This window comes from Plecotus auritus (assembly GCF_963455305.1).
Source record: "Plecotus auritus genome assembly, chromosome: 3".
NCBI lineage: Eukaryota > Metazoa > Chordata > Mammalia > Chiroptera > Vespertilionidae > Plecotus > Plecotus auritus.
Genome location: NC_137772.1, coordinates 175,425,567 through 175,452,976, shown reverse-complemented (window position 1 = coordinate 175,452,976; position 27,410 = coordinate 175,425,567). Strand labels below are relative to the sequence as shown.

The 27,410-nt window shown below is 46.3% G+C and overlaps 2 protein-coding genes and 1 pseudogene across 6 annotated transcripts; 2 read left to right on the top strand and 1 right to left on the bottom strand.

Moving 5' to 3' along the window:
- The first annotated feature begins 2,699 nt into the window (after nt 1–2,699).
- Nucleotides 2,700–7,159, top strand: DAZAP2 (DAZ associated protein 2). Of its 2 annotated transcripts, none has more exons than XM_080660570.1 (4): nt 2,700–2,853; nt 3,847–3,965; nt 4,378–4,623; nt 5,721–7,159. In XM_080660570.1, the coding sequence occupies exons 1-4, from the start codon at nt 2,841–2,843 to the stop codon at nt 5,847–5,849; spliced, it is 507 nt and encodes a 168-aa protein (XP_080516696.1). In that variant the 5' UTR covers nt 2,700–2,840; the 3' UTR covers nt 5,850–7,159. The 2 variants fall into 2 exon arrangements, with proteins under 2 accessions (XP_080516696.1, XP_080516695.1); XM_080660569.1 differs by lacking the exon at nt 2,700–2,853 and adding an exon at nt 3,243–3,401.
- A 1,105-nt stretch (nt 7,160–8,264) lies between these two features.
- On the bottom strand, nt 8,265–27,037 carry SMAGP (small cell adhesion glycoprotein). 3 transcript variants are annotated; one of them, XM_080660566.1, is made up of 4 exons: nt 26,702–27,037; nt 25,656–25,782; nt 10,151–10,225; nt 8,265–9,455 (listed from the first exon to the last, which is right to left on the bottom strand). In XM_080660566.1, the coding sequence occupies exons 1-4, from the start codon at nt 27,014–27,016 to the stop codon at nt 9,277–9,279; spliced, it is 696 nt and encodes a 231-aa protein (XP_080516692.1). In that variant the 5' UTR covers nt 27,017–27,037; the 3' UTR covers nt 8,265–9,276. The 3 variants fall into 3 exon arrangements, with proteins under 3 accessions (XP_080516692.1, XP_080516693.1, XP_080516694.1); XM_080660567.1 differs by having other exon boundaries at nt 8,721–9,455; nt 26,707–26,810; XM_080660568.1 differs by having other exon boundaries at nt 8,721–9,455; nt 26,536–26,756.
- Nucleotides 8,404–8,654, top strand: LOC308244506 (small ribosomal subunit protein eS27-like; annotated as a pseudogene). The gene has a single exon. The product of its transcript is annotated as a small ribosomal subunit protein eS27-like (transcript).
- Nucleotides 27,038–27,410: the final 373 nt, after the last annotated feature.

The following is a 27,410-nucleotide window of genomic DNA, read 5'->3' as shown; positions in this document are numbered from 1 at the left end:
TTTCAAACTGTGAGTCCTGACTTGTTAGTGGGATGTGAAGTCACAACCAGAATTGAAAAAAAAAAAATAGAGAATAGAAAATACCACAGTGCATTTGTTGTGCATAGAGAGATAAGCATAGGTCATTTAAGTTTTTTTCAGTTACATGTATAAATGTGTATATGCTGGGTCATGATTTAGAGTGAATTACTGTGTATTTTGGTCAAAAAATTTTATAGGCTCCTGCCCTAGAAGGTAAACTTGAGGAGAGCAAGGGCTTTGTTTTCTTTTGGGACAGTGCCTGGTGTTGGTAAGTGCTCTACAAATAAATGTTGAATGAATGAATGTCTAATATTGTGCCTGCCTTCAAGAACAGTCAGGAATACAGAAAAAGGTTTATATCAGAGGCTTTAATGTTAGTCTGAGTCAAGTTAATGATATATATATATGTAAAGAGGTATTATGCAAATTAGCCAGGATGCTGTAACAGTCACGACCAGCTCAGGAGGAGGCAGCACGCACAGATGGGCTGGAGGGGACTGTGTGCCCGCCCCAGCCCCAGTGGCTGCGGCGTGGCTGGGGCTGGGGGTGGGCCCAGAGTGGAGACACAACACACAGTGGGGGCCACCCCCGCTGGGAGACAGCACACCAGCAGTCCGCCTCTGTGTGTGAGCTGCAGAGGAAACACCTTTTCTTATTGCTCATTGGCTAAGCTCCCTGTATGCCACTCGCAGCGTTCTTGGTAACTTGGGTAATGAGAATCCGAGAAGGTGATCTAGGGTTCTTCCACCTTACTCCTGGAGGAAAAAAGGAAGGTCCACTGCTGGAGGGGCTAAGAAATGTCATATCCTGCCCTAGCCGGTTTGGCTCTGTGGATAGAGCCTTGGCCTACGGACTGCAGGGTCCGGGTTCGATTCTGATCAAGGGCATGTACCTAGGTTGCAGGCTCCTCCCTGGCCGGGGCCCAGGTCAGGGCTCATGCAGGAGGCAACCAATCGAAGTGTCCCTCTCACATTGATGTTTCTCTCTGTCTTTCCCTCTCTCTTCCATGCTCTCTAAAAATCAGTGAAAAAATATTCTCAGGTGAGGTTAAAAAAAAAGGAAAAAAAATGTCATATCCTATGAAAGAGATATCTTGAAAATGCCTAAAGAAAGTTGTCATTTTTTCGTGGTGAAGGGACTGGAGTCCGTGTTAATGAAAACACCTTGGTGGCTGCAGCGGCCAGCAGTGGCAGTAGTAGCGGGGTGATGAGGGTGTCACCTTCTCTTGATCAGCTGGTCACCTCCCGAAGAGGGAGGCCAGACTGCGGCTTAGGCTCACTCCCCCTGGGGAGCAGGCCTAAGCCATCAGTAGGACATCCTCTGAAGGCTCCTGGACTGTGAAAGGGGGCAGGTTGGGCTGAGCGACACCCCCCCCCCCCAGTGCACGAATTTTGTGCACTGGGCCTCTAGTGTAAATCTAAAAGAAGTCCCCAAACAAAAACTCTTGGACACTGGACTTTTAGAGTATTTTAGTCATGATAGGCAGTGTGACATATAAGAAACAAACAAACAAAAAATCCAGAACAAAATAAAAACACTGACTTGGGACCCTGGAAGCCAGGACACAAGACCTGATTCTGGAACCAGTCCACTGTGTGACTTAGGACAACTCTCTTTAATCATTTTCTCTCATTTGAAATACAGGAATGCTCATATAAGCCTTGCCTGCCACACAGGGCTGTTGTAAAGACCCCTTGAAATCACGCATTTTAATGGCGCTCATACAATACTGGAGAAAAAGTGAGAGTTGAAGCGAGTAGGGGTCTTTTTAGTGGTTTAATTAACCAGCAAATATTTATCAGGTTTCTAATGTTTACTGAGAGCTTTTCTTTCCAAAGTTTTCTCTTTTCAGATGCTTTTCTTCTGCTATTCTTACTACATACTATAGAATGTAAACTCTATGGGAAAACAGTGTTGAGCTGTCTTGTTCAGCTTCATCTCTGTACTTGCACATAGCAAGCGTTCAGCAGGTATTTTAAAATGAAGGATGGAAGGAAAAACTTAATTGCCGCCCTGAAGGATAGCATCTTTGCCCTTAAGGACAATTAAGTTAGAGGCAAAGCGATACACAAAGAAAACAGACACCAAGCCCCGCACAGGTCACCTGTAACAGGTGCGGAAGCAAGGGCAGGGGCACAGGCACTCCTTACCCGTTAGCTGTAGTGGAGGACAGCACAATGGGCCCTTGCTTTTGTGAGAAAGATAGCAACACAGCCTGTCGGTGGAACAGACAAGACAGCGAAGATTCGAGTGATGGTCTAATTCAGGAAAGAATACATGTGAGCTGGCCTGGCAAAATAAATCTTTACGGAGCTGAGGCTCAAGTTGGGATTGGTAGGAACGCGTGATACATCCAGGTTTAGGGAGCACATCTCAAGCAGTTAGATAAATTACTGAAATCTATGCCCCTGGCGGAAGGCTGTAAGGTGAGGTGACCTGGAGCCGTTGCGCACAGATGGAAAAAGATTCCGGGAAATAGTTTAAGATTCTGCCTCCGAGCGCCCCAGAGAAGAGGTCCCGTTTTGAGACAATATCGGCACGCGTAGATAGTATTTGGTTTTCCACTAGTCGACGGACAGGGGTGGGTATTGGAGGACACGACCGAGTGGGCGGGGCCAACGCGAGTGGGCGGATCACGCGGGCCCTCCCTTTAGCTACTGGAGGGCTGGCAAAGGGGCGGGGTTTCCGGCGCAGAGGCACTCGGCATCGGGTGACGCTAGAGGACGAATCAGCACGTGACACGGAAGTGACTACGAACAGGAAGAGGACGAAAAATATAACCGTCCGCGAAGCCGAGCCGAACCGGACCCGCAGCCACCATGAACAGCAAAGGCAAGGACTGGGGATGGCTGAGGCCGTCGGGGGGAGTAGCGCTGCCCGGAGCGAGCGGCCGGGACCCCAGGGTCCCCTTACTCTAAATATGGGGCGAGCTGCGCCGCCCTCCTCGGCCGGCTGCAGTCCCCGGGGCTGCGTCTGCCGCATTCGTCATCTCCGAATTACGGCTGCTCGCTTCTTCCCGACCCTTTCCCCCTTCAACTCTGTGGCGCAGTTTGGCGCTGCATAGTCGGGGTGGGGGGGGGGGAAGGTTTGTCATGATGGGCATCTGCAGAAGCAAATGGGGAGCTAGAACAGGGATTTGGGTAGGCCAATGGGGAGCCGGCGGAGGCGGGGCGCCGCGCTCCCGAACCACAGGCAGGCCCCGGGCGTAACCGGAGCGGGCGCTGGTGGGCGGGCCAGCGCCTGAAGGGTCACTTTCCCCTTTCCTTCGCCGGCGACCATAATTTATCCTGGTTCCTGTGATGCTGCTAGTATGTCTGGCAGAACACGACCTCGGCTTTTCAAGTCAGGACTTTCCCCTTCACCCTCTGTCCAGGCTCAAGGTTCTCTTCCTCCATTCACGCTTTGTTTTAATTTGAAGTCGACCTTGAGTGCACATCTGTGAGATAACCACCGTTACTCGATCGAAGTCTTGGCTGGTTACAACCAGGCCTGTGGAGACTCCCGACCGGCGGCAGGAGGCACCCTTGAAACGCGGGCGAGAACTTGCCCTGCACTCTGGAAGGAACTTGGGCCTAGCTAGATTTTCCACGTACACCAGTACACTACGGGAAGAGCGACTTTCCTGCCCATTTATAATCTAGCATCCGTGATAAGGGACTGCTTAAGCAAAGAACGCTTTTTCCCCTTGGCTACAGGAATCAGGCCCTCCAGGGCAGTCTGGTTTTGCAAATCCCCTTTTGCTTGCTCCCACTAGTTTACTACCCGATATGCCCTTCCTTGATGGCTCTATATGGCAGGCAATATGCATTTTTTCTTGTCTTCCAGGTCAATATCCAACGCAGCCAACCTACCCTGTGCAGCCTCCCGGGAATCCAGTGTACCCTCAGACCTTGCATCTCCCTCAGGCTCCACCCTATACGGATGCTCCACCCGCCTACTCAGAGGTGCTTCTAATTTACTGGACTTGAACTGGTTGAGAATACTTTTGGATCACATTTTCAGTCCTTAGCTAAGTCTCACTCTATATATTGACAAACAGAATAATGAATAATGAATAATCTAAAACAACATATAGTTCATCAATATCTGTTGGGTTTCATAATGCATTATCTGATTATTGTACATTATTTGGCACAGGCTGAAGTTAAGATGAATTTGCATTCTTTCAGCTTAAGGTTAGGTATAGCAGGAAGTGATTTAAGAATATTGAGTGGTAGGGGAAAGGCAACTTGTATAACTTCTAGATTATAATCTGAATAAAGAGAATTAAGAGTGACTCATTAAAGAGGAAACAGGAATGAAATCTGAAATAGGAATGTCATCAAGTAACATTTCCCCTTCTCCTGCCTTTTCTAGCTCTATCGTCCGAGCTTTGTGCACCCAGGGGCTGCCACCGTCCCCACCATGTCAGCTGCATTTCCTGGCGCCTCACTGTATCTTCCCATGGCCCAGTCTGTGGCTGTTGGACCTTTAGGCTCCACAATCCCCATGGCTTATTATCCAGTTGGCCCCATCTATCCACCTGGTTCAACAGTGCTGGTGGAAGGCGGGTATGATGCAGGTGCCAGATTTGGAGCTGGGGCTACTGCTGGCACCATTCCTGTGAGTATGACTTTATCAGAAAAAACTCAGCTCTTGTGTATTTTAACTTTCTGAAATGGCTACATATTCATCCTTTCACCATCCTTGGATAATAGTTGCTGGTATTAGTGTAACCAATGACAGCCACTAGTTAGGCAGAAAGTGACTGAGAGGGCAGGAGAACTGTGGCAGGTCAGTAGCATCTGGAACATTCACTGGCTCTGAGTTAACCAGATTCCTTTGCTTTCCTGTCCTAGGAGTCTTACCTGCTGCTTGTGCAATTCACTTTGGTACAGTGAACTGGTCTAGTAACATTCTGTATTCATACCATAGCATTTACTTAATATTTGCCACCAGCATGGAGCCATGCTGATTAAAAGTAGAACGCATAATCTCTATTAAGTAGCTTTTAGAAAGATACTAGGGAGTTTAGTTATGTCTCCTGCTTAGTTTCCCTATACATGGGATTTAGAGCCCAAATGGTCTTTGCTAGGTCTTTCCCCCCTGCATTGATTTTTAGAGAGAGTGGAAGGGAGGTGGGGGGGAGAGAGAGAGAGAGAGGAACATCAATGTGAGAAAGACACATCAGTTGGTTGCCTCCCAGGGCAGGGATTGAGCCTGCAACTGAGATACATGTCCTTGACCTGTTGAACCTGTGACCCTTCAGTCTGAGGGCCTTGCTACGCCTTGAGGCCTGTCTACTCACCATAAGTTAGAGATGAGGTGGGAATGGTGTCATTAGGTAGAACCTTTTGGTTATCCCATCGTCATTGAAAAATATTGAGGGACCCTGTGGTATAGGGCCATGGACCTGGCACCCCATCCCTGTTTTTGGAATGTGGGTAGGAAACCACTGGGTCTAGACTACCCATATTCAGAAGGTATCCATAGGCTTTATCTTGAAGCTAGAGCCCTTTGAATAAGTAGTGCATGCTTTCCTGTTTGTATCTTTGGGTTCACAGATCTGCTTTAGTACCCAGATTGGTGGTACAGCCAGCTCCTAAAGATGCTTTTGGTCAGCGCACTGCCATCTTCCTAACAGGTCTTCTGTTTCACCTGTGTCCATTTCCCTTGTATCAGCTGCCTTATGCCCAATCAATCTTGTCTTTTCTTTTCAGCCTCCACCCCCTGGATGCCCTCCCAATGCTGCTCAGCTTGCAGTCATGCAGGGAGCCAATGTCCTCGTAACTCAGCGGAAGGGGAACTTCTTCATGGGTGGTTCAGATGGTGGCTACACCATCTGGTGAAGACCCAAGGCCACCTCTGTGCCGGGAAAGACATCACATACCTTCAGCACTTCTCACAATGTAACTGCTTTAGTCATATTAACCTGAAGTTGCAGTTTAAGACACATGTTGATGGGGTGTCTTTCTGGTGCCCAAACTTTCAGGCACTTTTCAAACTTAATAAGGAACCATGTAATGGTAGCAGTACCTCCCTAAAGCATTTTGAGGTAGGGGAGGTATCCATTCATAAAATGAATGTGGGTGAAACAGCCCTAAAGATCTTCCTTTAATTCCTCTGGAGTAATACTGTACCATACTGGTCTTTGCTTTTAGTAATAAAACATCAAATTAGGTTTGGAGGGAACTTTGATCTTCCTAAGAATTAAAGTTGCCAAATTATTCTGATTGGTCTTTAATCTTTAAGTCTTTGATTTATATTGCTTGTTATAAGTGAAATGCATTAGTTGTCTGCCTTTTCTTTTCCATCTTTTGTCCCACATCCCACGCCCAACCCATCTTCCATTCCCTCCCGCCAATCTCCATTGAATCAGTGGTGCAGGACAGAAAGCCAGTCAGACTAATTTCCTTCTCTCCTTGCACTTGTCCCCACTTGTCATCTTTGTCTTTCACAAGGATCCTCTGAAACCCCATCTGTGCCCAAAGCACAGACCCCATTATTTCTGTTTCTGCATGTCCTCAGGCAAAAGTGGAGGGTGCCTTTTGGACCCTCCTCATAGGCTGTCTCTTCATACATGAACCAAACCCAAATTTGCTTTGGTGCCAGAAAAACAGCTTATTTGAACAAGGGATAGCAACACAAACTGTAAACAACAGTTTGTTTAAAATGTGTGTGTGGGGGCGGGGAGGGCAAGGAGGAGGATGTATTTCGTAAGCCTGATGACTTTAGAGCCAAATTTAAGTGGAGTTGTCAGATAAAAAATTGGTTACCATTTACTGCCCAAGCGTCTGATGCAGCCACTCATGGCTCCCAATAATTCCTAAGCTGCGTTAATGGGGTCATGTTGTGAATGCCTCTACAAAATGACTTGAGTCCAGTGAAATCTCATTAGGGTTAAGAATATTTCAGGGATCCTTAATATTTTAATTTTTGTTTTTTTGCAATTGGGTTTTATTTTTATAATTTCAGTTCATCTAAATTTTGTGTTCTGTACATGTGATGTTTGACTGTACCATTGACTGTTATGGAAGTTAAGCATTGTATGTCTCTCTCTCTACACTGTGGTGCACTTAACTTGTGGATTTTTTTATACTAAAAATGTAGAATAAAGACTATTTTGAAGATTTGAATAAAGTGATGAAGTTGCATTACACCTCACTTCAAGGATTCATTACTCAGCTTGTTTTTAGATTTCTTCTGTTTATAGCTTTTATATCCCACTGAGAATTCAGATAGGTGCCACTGCCATTTTAAACAATTAATTTTACTTCCTAAGCTCTTGCTTTTTTTCCCATTGTGTGAAAAATTTTCCCCGTATTTTATACCCCTTATACGCTCTTCTACCTTAACTCACCCCCCTTGCAGTGTGTGTGTGTGTATGTGTGCACGTGCACACTCTGACCGGGAATCAAACCGTGGTTCATAGGTTGACACTCAACCACTGCCACACCAGCTGGGCTCAGATTCTAAAAGTCTATTATGCCACAGGAATTCAGAACATAAACTTAGAAATAAGGGAATGATACAGACTCCTAACTTGCCCTAAAGTTTGACTTGAGGAAAATGTTTTTAGTATAAAAGTTTGTGTAAGTTCAGGGTGACCTTCAGTTTCTCCAAGTTCTGTGTGGAGAAACACTGAAAACTGGAATCTGGGTTGCCAAGATTGATTCCTCAACTCCTGAGGTCTTACTTTGGGTGGACTTGGACAATGCAGACAATACATTTAAGACCTCAAAGAAGATTTAGCTTAATCCCAAAGAATTATCTGGGGAGTTAATGATTTCCACCAAAATAATTGTACCTCTTAATCCTCACCCGAGGATAAGTTGGTTTTTGTTTTTTTTAAAAAATTGATTTTAGAGAGGAAGGAGAGGGAGGAAAAGAAACATCGATGTGAGAGAAAAACTGATCGATTGCCTCTGGTATGCTTCCTGACCAGGGATTGAACCCGAGTGCACAGGGCAGTGCTCCAACAGCTACCTGGCCAGGGCCAATGGTGACTTTAAAACACACCTCATTTTGAGATACAAGTTAGATCTGAGAAGCTTCTCAGCTTGATTCAAGGAGATTAGTGGGAAAAGTGGTAAGTAGACTGCTCCTGGTGCCCTCTGTGTACACGAAGAATGGATTCTGGGAAATTGATGGAGAATAAGCCAATCCATCTCCCAGGGTATGTTTGTAATGACACTTTCTAGGACCACCTTTGTTTCAAGCCCCACCTCCACACCCCTCAAAAAAATTGTTCGGGGAACTTCCAAAACTTCCTTAGAGTTCTTTTAGTTTGGGAGAGGACATATGCAAAGGAGTCAAGCAAAAGAAAATGTCAGAAAGTTTAAGCAGGGATAAGTCACAATGTAAAGGTAGCCTTTCTGGCAGTAACAACTTCCCCACCACAACATGCCTCTCGCTAAGGATCTCCTTCATCCCTCTCCAGAAGAGAAGAGGAAAGAGCCCCAATTCCTATTTCATGGCATGGGTGTGAAATGTCCAGGATGCTATAAGACCACCACTGTTTGTAGCCATGCACAAACGGTAGTTTTGTGTGTTGGCTGCTCCACAACTGTCAGCCTACAGGAGGGAAAGCAAGGCTTACAGAAGGGTGATCCTTCAGAAGGCAGCAGGAAGAAAAGCACCCCGAATCAAGATGAGTGGGAAACATCCCAATAAAGACATTTTGGATTAAAAAAAAAAAGTTATTTCTTGTACATGAGAATGATTTCTTAATGAAAAATTTTAATTCTGATAAAAATAGCATTAAGTATGAGGCTGGGAAATAGGGAAAGGATGGGCTCAGATTAAGGGATGTTGCACATTCATTAGGAGGTAAGGTATCTATATAGTCTCCTACCCCTCATGGCCTGGCCTTTTATTGTGCTATCAGCCTCTGGGAAGAACTTCTGTGGACACTACCTCCACTGGGGCTGTCACTAGGTAGGCAACAGAGGAGCAGCCAGTGACCCTAACTCCTCCCCTTTGACCTGTGAAAAAAACCTGAAGATGACTGGGCACATACTGAAATGTTGCCTGGTATAGCCCTACCTTATTGGTCAGTCACAAACACTGCTGTCTAAAGACATAAGCAGCTTTCTCCATGTCCCTGGTCCCTACTGTCAGTGATGTTGGATTTGGGCCTCCTCCTGGAAGGTGCTCAGGTTTGCCCATACCAGTCAATGCTTCTCACTGGCTTCAGATAAAACTTTCACCTAATAAATTAAATAGTCATTGTGTTAGCACTGGAGCCTGGATAAGCTCTGTGGGGCCTGGGAATCATTAGATGAAATATTCCTCCTTCTCCCTGCCCTTGGCTGAGTCACTCTCCATCTGAAGGATGGTGCTGGGCTCTCCTTCTGCAGGTTCGTAGGTGACGTAGCTGCCTTTGTTCTTGTACAGGTAAAAGAAGATCAAGATCACGACTGAGAGCAGGGTGAGGAAGACCACGGTGATAACAACTTGTAAAGGAGGGAAAATGTAGAGATGTTTTAGGATCCAGTATATCTCAGTAATTCACGGGGTCCCCTGAACTAGACGACTCCCTCACTTTTCATAAGGATCCTCCTGGTCTAGTTAACTGGTGTCCACTTCCAAATCTATATTCCCCCACCAAGCCCAATCCCCATGGGACATGATCTCTGGGGACTTAAGCTAAGGACACAAGGCTTTTTTGACTTCTGATAAAATGGAACTCTCTCTCAACCAGTTCCTGACGATTATGATAGAAACAGGAAGGAGGCAAACAGGAAATAGCTTATCCAACAGGAAGGGCTGTTTGAATCCATAGCCTCCTGCAAGGGGGTTCTCTGCTCCCTCCTATCCTCTTCCTCATCCACTTGGCAAACCACACATCCGCCTCCCTACCCACATACTGGAGTGTAGCGCCCATACCCACCTATATCTACTTGTGGCCACCTCCCAACCTATCATTTACTGGCAGTGCCTCTGCCAGAAGCCTCAGAGAGTCTTTCAGAGTTTGTGTGTAAGATAACCTACATGCCGAAATGAGCCCCTGTGTGGGTCTGGTCTCTGATTTTTAGTGCTTTCCTGTATAGGGAAGTCCTAGTTCATCACCATGGGTTCCTGGCTGACTGGAACGAGATGGCCCCTGAACTCAGAAGGTCCCTTGGATTTGTCTCAGAGCTGTTGTTACCTGCAATGAGTGCTGTGCTGGCTTCAGCTTCTGGGGATAGGGCCTCAGTGACCTGCCGAATTGTGGTGATCAGTCCTGGAAAATTTAGAAAAGTGGAGAAGGAAATGGGGTGAGTTGTTTTGTTCTAAAGCATATGTTTGTCCTTCAAGTTTCACCACCCTTATTCCCTATTCAAAAATTTATCATTCAACTTCTATAGTAAACCCACATAGAAAACCTGGGGAACAGAGGAGAAAATAAACCACCACCCAAAGACAGAGAACATTCTCACGGATTTCTTTCTGCCTGATTTAGGAGTTAAGAGTATGGGCTCTAGAGTCTGACTGACAAGGTTCAAATCTGTCCTTTACTGGCTGTGGAACCTTGAGAAAATTACCTCACCCCCCTGTGCATCAGCTTCCTCCTCTGAAAAATGGAGAGAATAGTGTCTACTTTATAGGGTTGTTGTGACATGTAGTAACTCAATGAAGCTAAGCTATTATTAATTAGGAATGCACATTTTTGCATAAATGAAATCAAATGCTGAGTGTATATACATAATAGATATATTATATGGTACATGCATTTCTTCAATGTTCTTACAAACTCTTTGTAAACACTACCTAAAAGATTTTAATAAATTTTTTTTAATCTTCACCTGAGAATATGTTTGACTTTAGAAAGGGAGGAAGGCAGAGAGGGGGGGGGGGGGGAGAGGGGAGAGAGAGACAGAGAGAAAGAAAGAGAGAGAGAGAGAGAATTATTGCTGTGAGAGATAAACATCGATTGGTTGCCTCCTGTACGTGTCCCAACGGGAGATCGAACCTGCAACCTTCTGCTATATGGGACAATGGTCCAACCTAGCCATACCAGCTAGGGCATATAAACATTATTTTTAAATAATGAGATGAGGTTCCTTATTAAAACCCTTTCTACACTTCTAGAGTAGGCCCTGTAATTTGAAAGGTTCTGAAACAAGGCCTCTCCTATCCTAAAACATATCCCACTCCCTCCCGCTCTTAGTCTATCTATCCCTCAGAGCTTGAATGACCCACCCCTAAAGTCATTATCCTGAGTGGGAACACTACAGAACCACTGGTCTTCAGAAGTCCCTTTTAAATGTTTTCCTGGGAAGTCAGGAAGCCCTTCAGTTCCCCCCTAGTTAGCGTTTCAGTATAAACATTTGAAAAGGTAACAATTAAGTTAAGGTTACTATAGGACAGAAGTACCCTGAGGCAACAGGCTGGCTGATCCTGTTTTCAGGAAGCATCCACAGGAAGCATCTCAATATTCATTCAATAGATGATAACAGCGGCACTCATTAACTGCCTACTGTTTGCCAGGTACTGTGCTAGGCACGCTGGGGATACAACAGTGAGCAAAACATTCATGGCCTACCTCACTGAACTTGCCCTCCACCATGCCACAGTTCACAGTAATGAACTGCCGATAAATGCAGCAAAGGAAATATCCGGCACTTAGCATGTGACAGAGGGGCCTGGTCTAGTCTTCCAGCAGGGACAGCCTCCCCAGGAAGTAAGACTTGCATAGGGAGCTGAAGCAGGCGTAGGAGTTTACTACGGGGTAAAAGGAGTGGGAAATGGGACACACTCTATGCAGAGGGAAGAGCCTGGGTCGGAGTTCTGAGACAAGAGGATCAAAGGCCAGTGTGGCTGGAGCACAGGGCATAGCATGCTTCTTGTCTGGTGCCTGACACCCTCAGGTTTCCTGCCAGGGCAGGTGAAACTTAAGTGACCCGTGGTGGTCTGGGGAGCCTGGGAACAGTGCTAAGAGGGCAGTGGTGTTGAGGGGTGTTTTAACCCAGGCCAAGCGGAGGCCTGATGAATCGTCCTGGCTCTGCAACAGAGAAGGCGAGGTAGGCTGTCGAGAGCACCTCCCCTCCCAAGGCCAGGCCACTCTCCTCACTCTTCTTTAGGAATGGGGATACACTCAGCTACTTTGTGGCTCAGTTTCCCGATCTGTAAAATGGGAGTGTGGTAGGAAGCGTCTAAGATGACTCCCAATGATTCCGGCCTCCTGGTAGTCACACCCTTGTGAAAGCCCCTCTGCCTGTGTGTGGGCCGGACCCAGAGACTTGCTTCTAACAAACAGAATACCACAAAAGTGATGAGATGTCATTTGTGAGATCCATAAAAACAAACAAACAAACCCTGAGGTTTATCGACCCTTGCCAAGCACACGTTCCCTCCCCAAACCTCCCAGGGCTGGACTCTATCTTCTTACCGTTGATTCAGAGTTCTGTACAGTTGCTTCTAGTTTGGCCTTCCTTAAACATTTGGGAACTTAAGATAAACAAAGCACCAAGAAGAATAATGTAGGTACGTAAATTTAAAATAAAGGTAAGCAATATTCAGTTCAATCAATCAACAATTTACTTTGCACCTAATGTGCCTGAGGCACTGTCATAGATGCTCGGAAGCAGCCATGATGAGGGCAACCCGACGGACCACGGAGCTGAATTTTAGTGAGGGTTCTGGGTACAGATACGTATGAGTCCCTGAAAGAGAATCTGGGAAGAAAGATGATTCCTAGTTGGGAAATTCTGCCAATGATGTCAATTATGACAGCTTTGTGTTAGGTGCTTTATGGACATAATTATTAATCCTTAGAACACCAATCCCTTCAAAGTCGTGTTTTTATTTGCCCATGTAGACCCTGAGGCCACAGGAGAGTTAAGTGACACGCTTCATATTATAAATGAAGAAATAGTGGGTGGAGCCAACATCTGAATCAGGATGACCCACTCCAAAGCCCAAGCAAAGTATTAATGCTAAACCTTCCTACCTCTGTCCTTTTCTTTTTTCCAGTCGGGAAAGAGTGGAAGAGTGAATGAACGACAGCTATGAGGCAGCACAACAAGCTTCCTAAAAAGTCCAGTGGGTTAGAAGACACGGATGAAGGCAGAAGAAAACCATGCAACTACCATCAAGTACAGACTGCCGTGCCTCCGAGAGGGCGCCTTCTACGGAGGCGCTTAGAGAATGACATCAGTGTAATGTGGAAATCACGCCAGTTCATAAGCAACTGTTCCAGCTTTCCCATTTGATGTTCTACATCTAAAAAGAACATTTCAGCAATATCAGGACCTTAAGAAACATAAAATTCAATAGAAATGTCTTCCTTGGGTGCAGTAATCAGTTGGTTTCTACTTTTATTAAGCCGTCTGGTGAAGCAGTAAGTACAAATGAAGGACTTACACATAAATTTACCTGTATGAGAAAACCAAGGGTTAATGAAGAAGGCAGACCCTGCATCCGATTTTTAGTTTTGACGAACAATTTCACTCTGTTGGAGGTGAGGGGTCTCTGGCGTCTACTTCTAAAAGGAGGAAGCACACTCGCCAGGGCACAGGGGGCAAAGGGCTGGCAGAGATGCGAGGTTGGAAATGCTGGTGGAGATTTCACTGTCAATATTTTAATTGAGATTGTTGTCGTATTTTTAGGGTTTTTGTTACAGCGCTTCCTAAGTGTTGAGTGGTCTGTCCTAATCCTGTTTTTCCTGTAAGCCCATTTTTAGTAGTGTAATTTCAGAATGTGGGTCTTAAAAAAAATGCACATCGAGTTTTATAGCAGAAATGTCTATATTAGAGACTTAGAAGAATAGTGTCAGAAAACTGGCAAACAAATTTAAAAAGCGTTATATTTGGAGCAAGAACAGGGAAAGGGCTAAGGGTGCTGTTTGGGCCTGAGGATGTCAGCTTGGAGGTAACAGAGAAAGCAAGATTCATCCAGCCTTTTATTTGCCTCTGTCTCCTATCAAAGAGAATGATTTTTGCACAAAAGCAGCAGCAGGAACTTGGTGAGGTGGGGAAGTGAGTTTAAGAGAAGAGCCCAGAAAGCACCAGACTAATCTAAAAAGGATCCAAATAAATGACAGTCAATGGCAATGAAAGAACATGTAATGGGCCACTATTGGTGATGTAGGAGCGTCTGAGAAAGAGGGGCCAGGAGCCTGACAAGCCATAGAAAAGAAGGTGGATTCTGTAAACAGCTGGTGATTTCGACATAGTTCCCCAGCAAAATTCTAGAACAGTGGTTCTCAACCTTTCTAATGCCGCGACCCTTTAATACAGTTCCTCACGTTGTGGTGACCCCCAACCATAAAATTATTTTCGTTGCTACTTCATAACTGTAATTTTGCTACTGTTATGAATCGTAATGTAAATATCTGTGTTTTCCGATGGTCTTAGGTGACCCAGCTAGCGGTTCTCAACCAGTGGGTCGCGACGCACAGGTTGAGAACCGCTGCTGTAGAGCCTAAGACCATCGGAAAACATTGAGAACCACTGCTGTAGAGCCTAAGACCATCGGAAGACACTGAGAACCACTGTTCTAGAACAAGTTATTAGGGCCTGCTTTGGGGGCCTTGATCTTGAAACAGCATGCATTAGGAGCTACTCTGGGACCACTATGAGTAAGCGGCTCAGACAAGCCGCACAGCCTTCTTAGAGTGAGAGTCCACGTTCACAGAGAAATTAAAAGTTAATTCAGTAAGTATTTATTGACTGTGTACTCTGTGCTAGGCTCTGTTCTAGGCTCTGGCCATAGGCCAGTGAACACAACAAACAACAGCCCATGCCTTCACAGTTCCTTAAAAATTTAAACACAATTTCCATATGACCCAGCAACTCCACTTTTGGTTATATACTCAAAAGAAATGAAAGCATGAACTCGAAGAGATATTCACACACCCATGTTCATAGCAGCACTATTCATATAGCTAAAAAGCAAAATAACTCAAATGTCCAAGAACTGATAAGCAAAATGCCATATACATATACAATGGAATACTATTCAGTCTTAAAAAGGAAGGAAATTCTGACATATAATACAAAATGGATAAACCTGGAAGACATGCTAAATGAAATAAGCCCATCAATCACAAAAGGATAAGTATCATATGACTCCACTTATATGAGGTATGGGGAATAGTCAAATTCACAGAGACAGAAAGTAGAATAGTGATTATCAAGCGGTGGGAGGAGGGGAGAATGGAGAATTATTGCTTAATATGTAGAGTTTCAGTTTGGGATGAAAAGTTTTGGAGATGGATGGTGGTGATGTTGCATAACAATGTCATTCAGTCTGGAAACACTATACAGTTGTTCCCCACGAGGAAGAACACAGAACCGTAGACTTAAAAATTTTCAATTTTAGCCCTGGCCAGGTGGCTCAGTTAATTGGAGTGTTGTCCCTTACACCAAAAAGTTGCAGGTTTGATCCCTGTCTGATCATGTAAGGGAGGCAACGAATGGATGTTTCTCTCTCTCCCATCTTCTCTCTCTAAAATCAATAAAAACATATCCTCAAATAAAAAAAAATTGTAAATTTTATGTAATGTATAATTTTACCACAATTAAAAGAAGTTTAAAATAAAATTTACATTCTGAGGGGGGAGAAGGACAATAAACAAAATAAATAAGTGAGAAAATAGACCGCATTAGATGTTGATTAGTGCTATGTAGAAAAAACAAGCAGGAAGGGAGGCAGGGAGTTCGAATGCGGACGGCGGTGGTCAGGGAATGTCTCCCTGATGAGGTGACTTGAGCAAGCTAGGTGAGGAGGCAGCCACGCAGACCTGGAGAGGAACCTTCAGGCAGAGTTCAGTTAGGGCTACTCCATAATACTAACATGCACGTGGGGCCAGGGCACACTCGGCCTGTCAGGGGTGCAGCACAGAGGTCGCCTGGAGGGCGCAAGGAGGCGAGCAGGAGAGCAGTGGGGAGCGCTGTGTGAGTGAGTGAGATGGGAATCCTTTAGAGGTTTTTGAGGAGAAACTGGCCGGATTTATATTTTACAACAGTGCTTCTCAAACTCTGCTGTGCCCGAGTCTCCCAGGGATCAGGTGACAATGCAGGTTCTGATTCAGGGCCTGAAATCCCGAGGACCGTACCTTCGGAAAACTGAGTCCACTATGTTGTGAGGGAGCTGGATCCAGCCCACTGAAGGATGAGAGGCCACACTGAGAACACGGAGGCGCCCCGCCCGTACCAGCCGCTCGGTGCGTGAGGGAGGCCATCTTGGCCCTCTGGCCCAGCGGACCTTGTGCATCAGTGCGAGCACAGTGAAAGCAGCAGAGGAGTGCGGGCCAACTCACAGAACCCTAAGAAACAATACACTGCTGCTGTCTTAAGCCACTAAGTGCTGAGGTGGTTTGTTATGCAGCAATAGGTAACGGAACAGAAGCTGATTTTAAAGGCTCCTGAGCGAAGGTGGGGATGAAGTAGAAAGAGGTTCGACCTGGCACCAGGGCACAGCTCATCCACCCAAAGGGGAGCCTTTTTCTGGTTTGCACGAAAACACTGACTGGGGCTAGCAGCAGCTCACGGGGAAAGTGGGGGGATTCTGGATATATTCTGAAGTTAAGACTGACAGGATGTGGGGTGAAGTCGGGATGACACCAAGGTTTGGGCCTGAGTGACTGCAGGGAGGGAAGGCATGATGCCACCCGAGATGGGAAGCCTGTAGGAGGAACTGATTTGGAAGGGTAAATCCAGATTTGGACAGACCGCTTATCAGATATCCAAGTGCAGATGTTAATTAAGGCTGGAATTTTGGGAAGAGGTGTGCACTGGAGATTTAAAAGGTCAGCATATTGAGAGTGGGTGAGCATCATGGGAGCAAGTACAGGTAAAGAGGATCAAAGACCCCTGGGTTTTGCCAAGCATAAAGTCATGAATGACTTCGACGGAAGCCGCTTTGGCAGCCCTAGCTGGGTAGCTCAGTTGGTTAGAGCATCGTCCCAATATGCCATAGTTGTGGTTCAATCCCTGATCAGGGCACATATAAGAATCAACCAATGAATGCATAAATAAGTGAAAGAACAAATGGATGTTTCTTTCTTTCTCCTTTCCTCTCTCCCTCAAATCAATAAATAAAAAAAAAGTTTTTAAAAGAAGCTTTGGTGAAGTGCTGAGTATAAACCCCTGGTTTACAGAGGGTTAAAAAAAATGGAATGTTGCCCTAACCGGTTTGGCTCAGTGGATAGAGCCTGGGCCTGCTGCCTGCGGCCTGAAGAGTCCCGGGTTTGATTCCGGTCAAGGGCATGTACCTCAGTTGCAGGCTCCTTCCCCACCCGGGCCCTGGTCAGGGCTCATGCAGGAGGCAACCAATCGATGTGTTTCTCTCACATTGATGTTTCTCTCTGTCTTTCCCGCTCTCTAAAAATCAATGGAAAAATATCCTTGGGTGAGAATTAAAAAGGAAAATAAATGGAATGAGAGGAACCAAAGGCATAATATAAACTTTTTTTTTTCCTGTAAAGGTGAGCAGAGAAATGGGCTGTCGCTAGAGTGAGGAGGGAATTCAAGCTTTTTGTTTGCTTTTGCCTTTTGTAAGGATGAGAGAAATGACAGCATGTTTATGTACGTTCAGGAATGAGTCAGGTGCGAGGGAACAACTGATGATGCATGAGAGAGGAGAGTGGCTGGAACCATGGCCTTGAAGGGTTTGAGACCTAGTGTATAAATAGAGGGGTTGGCTGCAGACAGTGCAGGGACCATTCATTATCAATGTGTACACAGGAACAGAGGAGGTAGTAGGCAGATGGGGGCAGGGGATAGGAGCCTTTGGCAGTTCTCTTCTGACAACTAATTTTTTCAAGAAAACAGAATATAAGGTCATTAACTGAGTGAGGAGGGGAGAGGGTTGAAGGTGCCCTGTGAGTAGCTAGAGGCTCCTCACAGAACATAGGATAAAACTATTTATACTATCCTTGTGGAGTAATACAGCCTAGTTGTAAGGACTAAGTGTGGGGTAACTGTCAGTCAAGGAAAGGAGTGAGTGATGCCAGTCTAAATAGAGGTTCTTCCACTGGGGTTTGACTTTAGTTCTTTTTGAATTGATATTATTATATCAAACCAGGGATAGGACTAAATTAAGGCCTTTAAGCAATTAAAAAAATTAAATCGTAAGACGTGTAGAGGAAAGTCCAATAATATAATGTGTCCCTTATGATGATGACTCTGGCTTTTTGTTTGTTTTTAAAAAGATATTGAATATGAAATTCTTTGCAAGATCTTTGGGTGTCCCACTTTTTCGATACCTTCCCCAAGGGCTTAGTGCCCTTTGGGTAAACACAGTCCCCTGCGGACGCAGGGAAGGAGTGACAAAACTGTGAAACACTCAAAGCTAGAGGGGCAACTAGTAAGCTGATAAACAGAGAGATTTCAAATGACAGAAGAAACGGGCCAAACTGAACAAGATGAGAATTTAACAGATTCCCTGCTGTTAGGCCCAGGAAACCAATGAACTCACAAGTAAAATGGGGACCGGGGAAGAATGGGGAAGCCATGGCTTAGTGGCAGCATATACAAATGGCTTATAATAGGATCATTAGAAAGCAACTGACACAGGAAGGATATACCCCCAAATAACAGCAAGAGTGACGGGTACGTTATAGAATTTGGGATGGTTTTTATTTTCTTCTAATACATGCTTCCCTTTCTCTTCCAAATTTCTTACGATAATTACTCATAAAAAATGTTCAACTTGCTGTTAATTAGGCACCATTAATATGGTCTCTAATAATGGACACAGCAGTGCCGCCTTCCTTTGCGCCACACCTAGACTGCTGAGTTGCGTCTGGGTGTCACAATTTTGAGGTGAGCAGCCAACATTGTGAATGGTTTGGGAACCGTTCCAGGTAAGGAAAGCTTGCAACAGAAAGCCCAGAGAGAAAACTTAGGGGGAGCCTAGAACTTGAATGCTGCCCTCAAATATGCCACTGGATGACCTGTACAAGTGGCAGAAACCAATGGGAGTCCGATGCCACCCACAGAGGAAGAACACAGCAGGACAAATGCTTTGGGTACCGGCGAGATTCTAACTGAGTGGGTGGTTGAACTAGCTGGCCCTCAGGACCTTTCTCAGCCTTAATTTTGGAATTTTTATAAATTGAAATTGTTCTATCAGAATTTACTTCAAAACCACATTTTTGAACTGGTGAAATCTCAGTGAAGTCTGTAGTTGAGTTAATAATATTGTACCAACGTTAATCTGTTTCTTCCACAAATGTACCATGGTCATGTAAGATGCATTAAGGGGAAACTGGCTGAAGGGTATATGGGAATTCTCTGTACTATGTTTGTAACTTTTCTATAAATCTAAAATTATTCCAAAATAAAATGTTTATTTTTAATTTATTTTTTTAAATTTATTTTTAAAATATTTTATTGATTCTTACAGAGAGAAAAAGAGAGAGGGATAGAGAGAGAGAGAAATATCGATGGGAGAGAAACATCATTCAGCTGCCTCCTGTACAACCCCTACTGGGGATCGAGCCTGCAACCAAGGTACATGCCCTTGACCGAAATTGAACCCGGGACCCTTCAGTCCATGGCCTGATGCTCTAGCCACTGAGCCAAACCGGTTAGTGCTAAAATGTTTATTTCTCAAAAATTAAAATTTTGAACTCACACAAAAGTGCTTGTCTCAGACTAAAGGTCAAAAAATGTCCTGAGAACTGATGAGCTAGTGCCTTTCAGGCTTCAAGTATAAGAATTATTATCTATATTTCTGATTTACAGTTTATAAAACATACATTATTTTATCTCCACCTCAAGACCAGGACGTAAACAGGGTTGTTATTATCATTCTGTACACGCCAAGAAGCTGAAGCAGCTCAGCAAGCGCAGGGTCACTCAGCAGTTGGCTGAGCTGGGTTTCAAATCTGTCCAAGGCTCCTTCTACCACAAACTACCTACCCTCCAAGATCTGGAAACATCCTGTGCTGCCTCCAGTGAAACTGAGTTGTTCTCTGAGTTTTATTGCAGAAGGAAAGGGTGTTCACTGTTGCACTGTTTGCAAGAGTGACACATATCTGAATGTCCACAGGCAGAAGAATGATTACATAAATTACAGGTCATTCATTCTGGAAACACTATACAGTTGTTAAGAAGAAAGTGGTAGATCTGCATATACCGCGGGACAGGACATGTGGTTAGATGAAAAAAGCAAATTGCTGGGGCAGCATGTAATATGATTACATGTTTGTAAAAACTGTGAATTAAAATAAAATTATAAACACACACATATATAGAGAAAAGGTCAAGGAGGCTATTTTGAGGGGCATGAAATAACTTTTTTAATGAAAACAACAACAAAGGTTAACAAAGTTTAGAAAGTCTGGGATAAAAGGGGGATGGCTTACAGCTTCCCCCCATTATCTCCTGTTGCTACCCCATTTCTCCTCTGTCTTTTGTCCAACAAAGGAATAATAATGTTACTCTCTTCCTTCCCTTCTCAGGCTTGGAAGTGCTCTAGTGCCGCCGGCTTTTCTTTCAGGTGGCAGGTCTGGGGCTCAGGACCACAAAGAGGTTCCACCCAAATCCGTACCAATAGCAAATGAACTTCAAGATCTATTTTGCTCATTCACCCTCCTCTCCTGTTTGTGTTAACCCAGATACAGGTTGGCTTCTTTGTGTCCCTTGTTCCCCTAAATCTCTTATCACTAAGGCATCAGATCCTTTGCCACCCGAGTCTGCCAACCTACTTATTTGCTCTAGAGCTGCCCAACACAGGGCGGCTCCCCCAATCCTCCTTCCCACGGGAACCCGCCCTGGAATTCTGCTCCTTTTCTCCTTCCTTCTCTTTCATGTGGCCGGCCAGTGGGGTGGAGTGGCACTTTAAGAGCAGTATACCATGACGGAAAGAACACAGGCTCTGGAGTGAACCAAACGTGGCACCAAGTCCCACTCCTGCCATTATTAGCCACATGACCTTGGGGGGATTTCCTAACCTCTGAAAATTTCTGAACTACCCTGAACCTCAGTTTTTGCTTCTGTAAAATGAGACTAAAACCTGCTCATAGGGTTGTGGTAAAAAATAAGTGAGATGGAAAATACTGAGTGTCCAATCCAGAGTGAGGAAAACCTAGGAGGAAGCTAGTATGATTAGGTGGAAAGGGGCGGGCTTTACTTGTGGGTAGGCAGAGCCCACAATGGCAGGTTCGACTCCATCCTACTTCCAACAGGGTGACCTAGGCTTCATGATACTTCTAGGGGCCCATGAAAATGGTTTTTAATAATTTTAATTGTAATGATTTTAATTTTTTAAAATTACAGGAAAAAATTGAACATTTAGGTCAAGGAAATTGTAATACTGTTATCAATTAATCATTAATTATACGTACAACTTTAGTATTATATTTTTCCTTACACCAACACAGTTGTAAAATATAATTTTTAATATATATCTTTTTGTTTATTTGATAGTCCTCACCCGAGGCTATTTTTCCATTGATTTTTATAGAGAGTGGAAGGGAAGGGGAGAGACAGAGAGAGAGTGAAACATCTATGTGAGAGAAATGCATCAATTGGTTGCCTCCTGCACAGGCTCTGACCAGGGCTGGGGATCGAGCATGCAACCAGGTATGTGCCTTGACTGGAATCGAACCCAGGACCCTTCAGTCCAGGGGCCAACACTCTAATAATATAAATCTTTTTTTTTTAAAGATGATAATCTTCTTTTTAAAAAAATGTATTTTTATTGATTTCAGAGAGGAAGGGACAGGGAGAGATAGAAACATCAATGATGAGAGAGGATCTCAATCGGCTGCCTCCTGCACACCCGCTACTGGGGATTGAGTCTGCGACCCAGGCACGTGCCTCTGACTGGAATCAAACCCGGGACCCTTCAGTCCTCAGGCCGACACTCTATCCACTGAGCCAAACCTGCTAGGGCTGTGGCCCTCACTTTCAACACTCCAAGAGGTTAGCTCCTTTAGGAGATCTTTATAGACGGACTAGGGGAAAGGATGGGAGGGGACAGATGGGGAAGAGACGTACAAGACCCTCCATGATCTCACTGTTTGTGATTTCTCCCGTATTGTCTCTGAACTTAATATTTGCTTGGACCCAGTGGGAGGGGACTGTATGATACATCTTAAAATACCATATCACTAATTGATGTCACTAGTTGGGTCAAGAATGTAAATATACAACTCAACAAGAACAACAAAACAAGGCAATTAAAAAATGGGCAAGGGGCTTGAATAGACCTTTCTCCAAAGAAGATATACAGCTCAACATCACTAATCATTAGGGGAATGTAAATCAAAGCCACAATGAGATACCACTTCGTACCCATTAAAATAGCTATTATATAAAAAGATAAAGTAATGAGAATGTGGAGAAACTGGAACTCTTGTGCACTGCTGGTGGGAATGTAAAATGGTGCAGCCACTGTGAAAAACAGGCTGGCAGCCTGGCCGGTGTTGCCCAGTGGTTAAGCATTGACCTATGAACCAGGAGGTAATGGTTTGATTCCGGGCCAGGGCACATGCCCAGGTTGTGGGCTCGATCCCCAGTGTGGGGCGTGCAGGAGGCAGCAGATCAATGATTTCTCTAATCACTGATGTTTCTATCTCCCTCTTCCTTCCTCTCTGAAATCAATAAAAATATATTTTAAAAAGAAAAAGAAAAACAGTATGGCAGTTCCTCAAAAAAATTAAACATAGAATTACCACATGATTCAACAATTCCACTTTTGGGTATATATACCCAAAAAAATTGAAAGCAGGGACTCGGAGAGATATCTGTACACCCATATTCATAGCACCATTATTCACAATAGCCAAAAGATAGAAACAACCGAAGTATCTATCAGTATATGAATGGATAAACAAACTGATATATAATATACATATATTATATGTATATAAATAATAAAATTCAGCCTTTAAAAAGGAAAGAAATTCTGACACATGCTACAACATGGGTGAAACCTGGAGCTGTTATGCTAAGTGAAATAAATCAGACACAAAAGGACAAATATTATATGATTCCACTTATATAAGGTACTTAGTCAAATTTATACAGATAGGAAGTATAACGGTGGTGGTTACCAAGGGCTGGGGGGAGAGGGAACGGGGAGCTACTGTTTAATGAATACAGAGTTCAGGAATATGGAAAAGTTCTGGAGATGGATGGTAGTGATGGTTGCACAGCACTGTGAATGTTAATAATATTACTACACTGTCCACCAAAAAATGGTAACACATATTATGTGTAATTTATTGCAAATTTAAAAAAGAAGAGAAAAGGAATGTAAATACCTCCCCCTTTACCCAAGTGCTAATTGCTCAGCTAGCTGCCCGTTTCCCTATGGGCAGGTTTATTCTGCAGGTCCTCTGCCCTCTCTTCTTCTCTTTCAGAACACCCCTCCAGGGGAAATGCAATCTCTGCAGATTCACACATGGTACTTCCTCTATGGAATACTGTCTATACCAGGGGTGGGCAAACTTTTTGACTCGAGGGCCACAATGGGTTCTTAAACTGGACCGGAGGGCCGGAACAAAAGCATGGATGGAGTGTTTGTGTGAACTAATATAAATTCAAAGTAAAGGAGCGGAGGGGAGAGCAAGAGAACCCTTCGCTCTTTCGGCTCCGCGGGCCGGATAGAACAGCCGAACGGGCCGGATTCGGCCCGTGGGCCATAGTTTGCCCACGGCTGGTCTATACTCTGCCATTTCCATTCTCCACCCCTTCCCCACTCATGAAGACTTTGCTAACCAGTCTAAACTTCTACCCATTTCTCCTTTTTTTCTCACCAGAGAACTAACAGTCTGAATTGTGTGCATCATTGAGGACATTGTTTTAGCTTTCCTTGGGGTTGTCATGCACCTGTTTCCACATCAGTAAAACAGAGAATGTCTGTCCTAATGATAAATGAAACTGTGTATATGAACACAAAGGTGTATGGACCAACCAATTTATTATTTCTCCCTTAACCTAACTAGCACATAATGAAAGTACTCAATGAATATATTTCATAAGCAGCTCAGCTTGGTGGGAATCCATTCTCAAAGCGATGAGAGCATAGCTCCAGGAACAATGGGTTTTTGATACTGGAGTGTATCACCAGAGGAGTGCAATTAGAAAGATGCAGAATTCCTTTCCAGGAAAAGGTGGGTTTCTAACAAACACATAATAATCCTCCTATCTAATAAAAGAGTAATATGCAAATTAACCATCACTCCGCTACACCCCCCAGCCACGGCCCACCAGCCAATCAGGAGCAAGTATGCAAATTAACCAACCAAGATGGCTGCGGCCATGGAGAGAGCAGGAAGGAGGCTTGGGTTTCCCCGGCGATGGAGGAAGCCAAGCTTTCCGCACATGCTGGCCGGCCCAGGCCTCTGCTTAAGGCTACAAAGTTTCAATTATAGAAGATAAATAAATCCCAACAAAAATGGCGGCGGCCACGGAGCTGGAGAGAGCAGGAGGCTAGGGTTGCCCCCGGCGATGGAGAAAGCCAAGCTTTCCGCACACCCTGGCCTGCCTTGGCCTCTGCTCAAGGCTACAAAGTTTCAATTATAGAAGATAAATAAATCCCAACAGAAATGGCTGCCGCCACAGAGCGAGCAGAAGGCTTGGCTCCGCTCAAGGCTACAAAATTTCAATTGTAGAAGATAAATAAATCCCAGATACCAGGGCCTCCACTTGGGTCGCCAGGGGGTGTGGCTGGCCTGCAAACCACCACAGGCCCCTCGCCCAGGCCGTCCCACACCCCAAGGGAACCCCCACCCTGATCCGGACACCCTTCAGGGCAAACCAGCTGGCCCCCACCCATGCACCAGGCCTCTATCTTAGCTAATAGAAGAGTAATATGCAAATTGACCATCACTCCAACACACAAGATGGCTGCCCCCATGTGGTCAAAGATCCTGCCCCCATGTGGACACAAGATGGCCACCACAAGATGGCCAGCAGGGGAGGGCAGTTGGGGGTGATCAAGCCTGCAGGGGAGGGCAGTTAGGGGTGGCCAGGCCAGCAGAGGAGGGAAGTTGGGGGCAAACAGGCTGGCAGGGGAGCAGTTAGACATTAATCAGGCTGGCAGGGGAGTGGTTAGGGGGTGATCAGGCTGGCAGGCAGAAGCGGTTAGGGGCAATCAGGAAGGTAGACAGGTGAGCAGTTGGGAGCCAGCAGTCCTGGATTGTGAGAGGGATGTCCGACTGCCCGTTTAGGCCCGATCCCACCGGAATCAGGTCTAAATGGGCAGTCGGGCATCCCTTGAGGGGTCCCAGATTGGAGAGGGTGCAGGCTGGGCTGAGGGACAGACCCCCTCCCCCTGTGCACGAATTTCGTGCACCGGGCCTCTAGTAATAATAATAATAAGCAATGTTATTGAGAGCTTATTAGATCTGAGACACTGTACTAGGTGTTTTATATAGGTTGTCTTATTTAACCCTCACAAATAACCCCATAAGATAGGTATTATTTCCCCCATTTTACAAATAAGGAAACTGGAGCTTAGAGGTTAGATAACTCAGCATCACAGAGCTTTAAGTGGTAGTGCCAGGAACTGGCCCAGCCCAGGAGACTTAGATGCAAACGCACTAAAGTGCACACTAATTGCTTTCTGCTTCCTCCCAGGACCTTTCAGGGGTGAGGCAGCCAGAGAGGTCTTCTCATCTGACTGGAGGCCTCAGGGCATTCAAAGACTGGGCTGGGGTGAGGATGTTGAAAAAGTGCCTACCATTCCAAGGGGAAAAGGCCTTCACCTACCTCCTGGAGAAGGCGTGGTTGGGAGGCTAGTCATTGCAGCAAGTGGATGGGCACCTTGAGGACCTGGAGGTGTGACTGGGAGGCTAGTCATTGCCCCAAGCGATGCCACCTTGAGGAAGGAGCAGATCTGTAGGAAGAGGGCAAAAGACAGGAATGGGGTGGGTGGGGCGGGAGACAACTGGAAATGCCAGAGCTGGTCCTAAACCCTTGTTTCGTTTCCCCGGGTATCTCCCCAGGCTGCAGTTATCAAGAGCAGATGCGTGAGACCACCTGTATTTGGGGTGCATTATCTTTGAATGTCCTACCCCGAGATCCTTTCACTGGGTCACATTCACTTAGATTCTAGGTCCTAGAAGATTTCTCAAGGCCCGAGAAAGTTAGGCACAGGTATGCAAATGAGCAGTGGCCCCAGTTCCGCCAATCTCGGTCACAGGTACCGGTCACAGGTACCCAGTTCTTTCACAGCCGGGAGTTTGGGCGGGGCCACCCTCCAGGTGTCAGGATTGGGGGTGCGCAGGACCTGCACCTGGCTCGGGGGCCACGTGGGGGCTGGGGCGGGTCCTGGGGGCCGTGGTGGAGGGTGAGCCAGGCAAAGGAAACTGGGAGGTGAGGGGCCTTAGTCGCCTTTTGGCCTGAAACAACCGGTCCACCGGGCTTGAGCCGCTCCCCTCGGTCCTCCCTTCACTGTCCACCCGCGCCGTCTGCGCACCGACTACCGAACTCCACTGGCCGGCCACGAGGGCCGAACCCCACTTGGCCGAGCCCAAGCCTCTGACACCGGGGCAGCTTCGGACGCCGGGGGACCCCCGACACGTCCGCGGCGCCCGGTCTCGCCCCGCGGCCCCGCCCCCCGGCCCGGGACCCCGTCGTCCCGCGTTACCCCCACCGGCGTGCTCGCTGCGCTCCGAGGGAGTCTCCCGCCGAGGGCCGAGCTCGGGCCGCTCTCGGTTTCAGTTCCTGCCGGGGCTGAGGTGGCTGCGGCGTGAGTGTGGGCGACTGGGCTGGCCGCTCTCCGCCCTCCCCGGCCCCCTCCTCCGCGTGCTCACCTTACCAGTCGGACGGGCTGCGGGGCAGGGCCGGCGCCACTCCGCGCGTCCTTTTGAACTCGAGGGGGCGGGAACCGCAGATACCGCAGACCCACCGAGGGACGCGGCGGCCGGGAGCCCCGGAGAGGCGCGGAGAGCGCTGCGGAGGCCGGCGGGTGGGGGTGGGGGTGGGGGTGGGGGGCCGGCCGAATGGGTGGGACAGGAAAAGAGGAGAGAAACCGCCCTCTGCAGGTTCCCTCTGGCCGCCCGGCGCCCTGCGCCCCAGGAGGAAAGGCTGCCTGCCTTTCCTTCTCCGCTTGTCACTGTGCCCTCCATCCGGAGCGCTTCCTCCCTCGCCCCGAGGCTGGGGGTGGGTGGGGGCCCGTGGGAGCTGAACCCTGTGCTAACTGGGATCCGCTCGCTACCGACTTTATTTGAATTTTCAATTAATGTGGAAAATCGCATTTACTTGCATTTCCTTATCACTTAGGTTAGTAGGTCTGTGTCCAGAAGCTTGGAGCGCAAGGTAACTTCCCGCGGGCCGGGGAGCGGGGAGAGGGCCGTCGCCCCATCCAGACGGGTCTTCCTTGTCGGATATTCGTCTGAGGTAGAGGAGCGGCATGGACTTTGGACTCAAAACAGTCTCGGCTCCACAACTTGTTGGTTGTGTGCCTTTGGCAAATAACATCTCTAAAATCTGTTCCCTCATCCCTGAAATGGGGGACTGAAG

Bases quoted from the DNA above. Each gene is read 5' to 3' on its own strand.
- DAZAP2 (XM_080660569.1), top strand. From the start codon at position 3,332: ATGTCTGGCAGAACACGACCTCGGCTTTTCAAGTCAGGACTTTCCCCT. The intron at 3,966-4,377 runs GTGCTTCTAATT...TGCCTTTTCTAG, and splicing joins CTCCACCCGCCTACTCAGAG to CTCTATCGTCCGAGCTTTGT. The intron at 4,624-5,720 runs GTGAGTATGACT...TTTTCTTTTCAG, and splicing joins CTACTGCTGGCACCATTCCT to CCTCCACCCCCTGGATGCCC.
- SMAGP (XM_080660566.1), bottom strand. From the start codon at position 27,016: ATGGAGGGCACAGTGACAAGCGGAGAAGGAAAGGCAGGCAGCCTTTCC. The intron at 25,783-26,701 runs GTGAGCACGCGG...CTCTTCCTACAG, and splicing joins CAGCCCGTCCGACTGGTAAG to ATCTGCTCCTTCCTCAAGGT. The intron at 9,456-10,150 runs GTAACAACAGCT...CTCCTTTACAAG, and splicing joins CAGCACAGCACTCATTGCAG to TTGTTATCACCGTGGTCTTC.